The sequence below is a fragment of the Lactuca virosa genome, chromosome 4, assembly GCF_052849685.1.
Source record: "Lactuca virosa cultivar CGN04683 chromosome 4, Lactuca_virosa_CGN04683_v6, whole genome shotgun sequence".
NCBI classification, from domain to species: Eukaryota; Viridiplantae; Streptophyta; class Magnoliopsida; order Asterales; family Asteraceae; genus Lactuca; species Lactuca virosa.
In genome coordinates, this window is record NC_136429.1 from 531,336,584 (window position 1) to 531,341,559 (window position 4,976).

General features: G+C 41.3%; 1 protein-coding gene across 1 annotated transcript; it reads right to left on the reverse strand.

Annotated features, from left to right (window-relative positions):
• Positions 1-3,849: 3,849 nt before the first annotated feature.
• Positions 3,850-4,617, reverse strand: LOC145107182 (uncharacterized). Its single transcript, XM_079044032.1, has one exon. The coding sequence runs from the start codon at positions 4,615-4,617 to the stop codon at positions 3,850-3,852; it is 768 nt and encodes a 255-aa protein (XP_078900158.1).
• Positions 4,618-4,976: the final 359 nt, after the last annotated feature.

Consider the following 4,976-nt stretch of genomic DNA (forward strand, 5'->3'; position numbering starts at 1 on the left):
ATTAAAACTTTAGTAAGCATGGAGTAAAATACGAATGGCCCAAAGTGCCATGTCCAAATGCATATATTGGATTGGTATAACATAATATAGAAATAGAATGCATTTATAATATTGTTTTGTTTTGCCTAGAATTTAAGGAACCATATATAAAGAAATCAGATTATACTGAGAATCAGTTCTTGTTTCATTGATTGAATCGTGCCTGGTTACATCAGAATAGTTGGATAAATAGCCATAAGAAAATAACAAACTAGCCTAACCTATCGGATAAGAAGTCTATCTAGAATAAGATAAATAAACTGACATAATAATAACAATTCCTTTACTCCCCCTCAAGTTGAAGCATGAAGATTACGAATGTTCAACTTGACCATGAGAGATTGCAGTCGTTCCGCGCCAAGTGGTGTAGTGAGTAAGTCCGCCGGTTGATCTTTGGTGTGAACCCATATAGGAGCGATCTCTTTTGATTCCACCCTTTCCCGAACAAAGTAGCAATCCATTTCCACGTGTTTCGTGCGTTCATGGAAAATTGGATTGTGTGCTATGTGTTTTGCAGATTCATTGTCACACATGAGAGTGGTAGGCGAGTTAATGACAACACCCAAATCAGTGAGTAGCCAACGAACCCAAAGAATCTCACTCACTGTCGTTGCCATTGCACGATATTCAGCCTCAGCGGAAGACCTCGAAACCACCGATTGTTTCTTGGATTTCCAAGAAACGGGAGCTCCTCCAAGGAGAAGTAAGTATCCTGTTCGAGAACGGCGCGAATAGGGACATCCCAACCAATCGGAGTCACTATAAGCTACTAGATTAGTAGACCCATCTTTTGGAAGCAAGATACCTTGTCCGATTGTGGTCTTCAAATAACGTAAAACACGTAAAGCTGCATCCCAGTGTGGCTGTTTAGGATCGTAGACGAATTGACTCAAAATATTAACTGAATATGTTATATCGGGGCGAGTGGCTTGTAAATACAAAAGACGACCAACGAGACGCCTATACATATTTGCATCGACCCGGTTTTCATTGTCACCTTTATCGAGTTTAAGGTTCTGTTCCATGGGAAAACGACTTGGTCTGCACCCCAACATTCTTGAATCGTCCAAGATATCCATGGTGTATTTGTGTTGACTGAGAACTAAACCTTCTTCCGTGCGTGACACCTCGATCCCCAAAAAATATTTTAAACTACCAAGGTCTTTGATACTAAATTGGGTATGGAGACTAGCTTTCGTACTCTCAATCTTTTCTGCATTATTACCAACAATGACCACATCGTCTACATAAATAAGAGCCGCCACAAAAATATCGTTATTTTTGTAAATGAAAAGAGAGTGGTCAGCATGAGATTGTATGAAACCAAGTGCACGAATAGCTGTGGTAAACTTGTGATGCCAATTGCGACTTGCTTGCTTTAAGCCGTACAGTGACTTTTTAAGTTTACATACCCGCGTGTCTCCTTCTTTGCTAAATCCTTGGGGGATCTTCATGTATACATCTTCTTCCAAGTCACCATGCAAGAATGCATTATTCACATCGAGTTGGTGAATAATCCAATTCCTTTTCACCGCAATAGTCAATAAAATTCGAATCGTAACAAGTTTAGCCACCGGTGCAAAAGTATCGTGAAAATCTACTCCTTCCATTTGCGTGTAGCCCTTTGCAACAAGACGGGCTTTGTACCTCTCTATATCGCCATTTGGTTTGAACTTAGTCTTGAAGATCCATTTGGAATCAATGGCATGTTTGCCTTCAAGGAGAAAGGTGAGCTCCCATGTGTTATTATCTTCCAAAGCTTTTATTTCACGTTGCATTGCAAGCCGCCATTTGGGTTGTCCAGCTGCATGTTTAAAACTTTTTGGCTCATTGTGAAGAACAATAGCCGCTAGAAAAGCCTTATGTGAAGGTGAAAAGTTTTTATATGAAACATAATGAGTTAGGGGATGTACCGTAGAAGCAACTCGATCGGACGCGGATGGTGGATGATTGATCGATGGGGGAAGGTCAACTTCGAAGTCTTGAAACCGGATTGGTTGACTTCTTGTTCGAGTGGCACGGTGCTCATCAGAGGGTTCTAAATGTGTTGGTTGTGTCTCTACTTCGGTGACGTCATCATGTATGTTGATGACGTCAGCATCTTCTAAAGGTGCCGAAGAGTCAACAGGTGCCTCATGGATTACGTCAGCCCCATCACCATGTGATCCGTTCTCGTCGTCATGCATGGAAGGGTTGGGAATATCACCATGCAACGTGAATAAATCTTCATTCTGTGGTTGTTTATTTGTTTCAGCATAATTCATGGGAAATTCATTCTCTAAGAACCGTACATCACGAGAGACTATTATCTTCTTACTTTCCAAATCATATATTTTATATCCCTTAGTGCCATGGGGATATCCAACAAATATGTCGGGCTTACCCCGTTTCTCAAATTTGTCTCCCCCGATGTCTGTGTTTCTATGATAAGTCAAACACCCAATTACCCGCATGTGTTCGTATGAGGGTTTTCGCTGGAACAGTACCTCATAAGGCGTGACACCATGTAAAACCTTAGTGGGCATTCTATTAATGACATATGTAGCTGTCAATATACACTCCCCCCAAAAGGTTATGGGTAAATTAGCTTGAAAGCGTAAGGCACGTGCAGTTTCAAGTAAATGTCGATGCTTGGGTTCCACCACCCCGTTTTGTTGCGGGGTGTGCGGGCAAGATGTTTCTAAAATAATTCCTTCTTGTGCATAAAAATCATGCATGTCATTTGATACAAACTCCCCCCCGTTGTCACATCTAACACGCTTTATTTGAACACCAAATTGTGTTTTGACCATTTTGTGAAAATCCATGAGGCGTGTGCTTGCCTCATGCTTGTGTTTAATTAAAAAAGTCCATACAGCCCTACTAAAATCATCTACAATGGTAAGAAAGTAAGACGCTTTGCTCGTAGACGGGGTTCTATATTTCCCCCACACATCACAGTGCACCAAATCAACACATGAAAGAGTTTTTATTTCACTAATGGGAAAAGGGAGACGTGTGTGTTTGGCTTTAAAACAAGCATCACACCCGTTATTATCTTTAGAAACATCAATAAAATTTAAGTTTGAAATCTTCTTGGTGGATGGATGACCTAGGCGTCTATGCCAAACCTCAAATGTTGTTAGGAGAGCTTTGCTTGGCTTCGTTGACCCCATTTGATGCAATCCTCCAACACGGTCACCCGCTCCAATCAAGCGCTTCGTCCCCAACTCCTGCATTACAACAAAACCAGGGAAGAAAGAAACCACACAATTCAGTTCATCAGTGAGCTTCCCTACCGAAAGAAGATTGTAATCAAAATTAGGAACAAGCAAAACTCCTTTAATTTTAACACCCCTATTTAGAGTGTGTCGCCATTGGGGATGACTACAAGTGTCTCTTTAGGGTTTGGGTTTTTGTTTTCCAAAAAATCATCTCTACACGTCATGTGTTCGGTTGCCCCTGAGTCGACAACCAACCATCATAAGATTGATTTCTACCTGCCATGTTTGCTCGTGGATTATATTTATTGCCTGTCAAGTTTTCATTTTCTTGAAAGTGAGCGACAAAGAGCCGATATTGTTCGTCAGTTAAGCCGGGTACATGGCTCGTTTCTAGTTCCACACAAGCTGCCTTGGGCTTCGTTTTCTCTTTGTTGTCGGGCCACCAATCGGGATATCCTATCAGTTTAAAACACCCTTCTTTATTGTGCCCTTCACGCTGACAGTGAGAGCACTTTTCTTTTCTTTCGTTTTCTGACTTAGGGTTTTTCTGGATTACCTTGTTGACCGGTGTCAAGTTCATCTTTGCTGGAGTTTGTCTGAAGCTTCTCTATCCGTTGTAATCTGCTTGAAACGCTGCAGCTTCTACTCTGGTTCCTTTGGAGTTGCCTGTAATGGCTCGCTGTTGTTCACTTTCGGCTACCAGATGGTAGATAGTGCTTAACGATGGTGTCGGTTTCATGGCTAAAATCTGAGTTCGAACCACAGAAAAGTCATCGTCTAACCCCATTAAAAATTCGTAGGATCTCTCTTTCTCCTTTACTTCGTTGAGCTGTTTGCCGATCCCACAGTGGCACCTTTCACACGTGCAATGAGGGTTAGGAAGAACGGTTTGGAGTTCATCCCAAGCAGTCCTCAACTTGGTATAATACGTTGAAACAGACGCACCACCTTGCCGCAAGGCGTTGAGGGTTTGTTTCAATTCGTAGGCTCGAGGTGCTCCTTCTTTCTCGAACCGTTCTTCTAGATCACGCCAAATCTCAGATGATGTGTTAGCATATCTGACGCTGGTGCGTATCTCTCTTTCCATAGTCGTCGTTATCCACCCCTTTATCATCGCATCGGCTCGTGTCCAAGCCAAGTTCAAAGGAGACTTTGCATCTGGTTTCTCGATTGTGCCATCCACAAACCCCATCTTGTTCTTTGCCAGCAAGAAATTCATCATCTCTTGCTTCCATTCTCCGTAATTACTATCGTTCAACACATCGTTTACCTGCATCTGCTTGGGGTAATCCGATGGATGAATATAGTATGGAGAGCTTGTATCTATCTCGTTTTTCTTGTTATCACCAGACGATTCCGGCTTATCTCCTGCCATTGGAAGTCCGGTTATGTATGGATCTTATGCTCTGATACCATAAAGAAATCAGATTATACTGAGAATCAGTTCTTGTTTCATTGATTGAATCGTGCCTGGTTACATCAGAATAGTTGGATAAATAGCCATAAGAAAATAACAAACTAGCCTAACCTATCGGATAAGAAGTCTATCTAGAATAAGATAAATAAAGTGACATAATAATAACAATTCTTTTAATACATGATGCGAGTCATGGAAAGCACATTTAATAACTTGAATCTTTAATGGATTACAGTTAAAATCCAGCTTAGCTTTCGAGTCTAAAATGAAAACATAACCCATTTTTCCAGCACAATATTCCCCACAGAAAAACACAC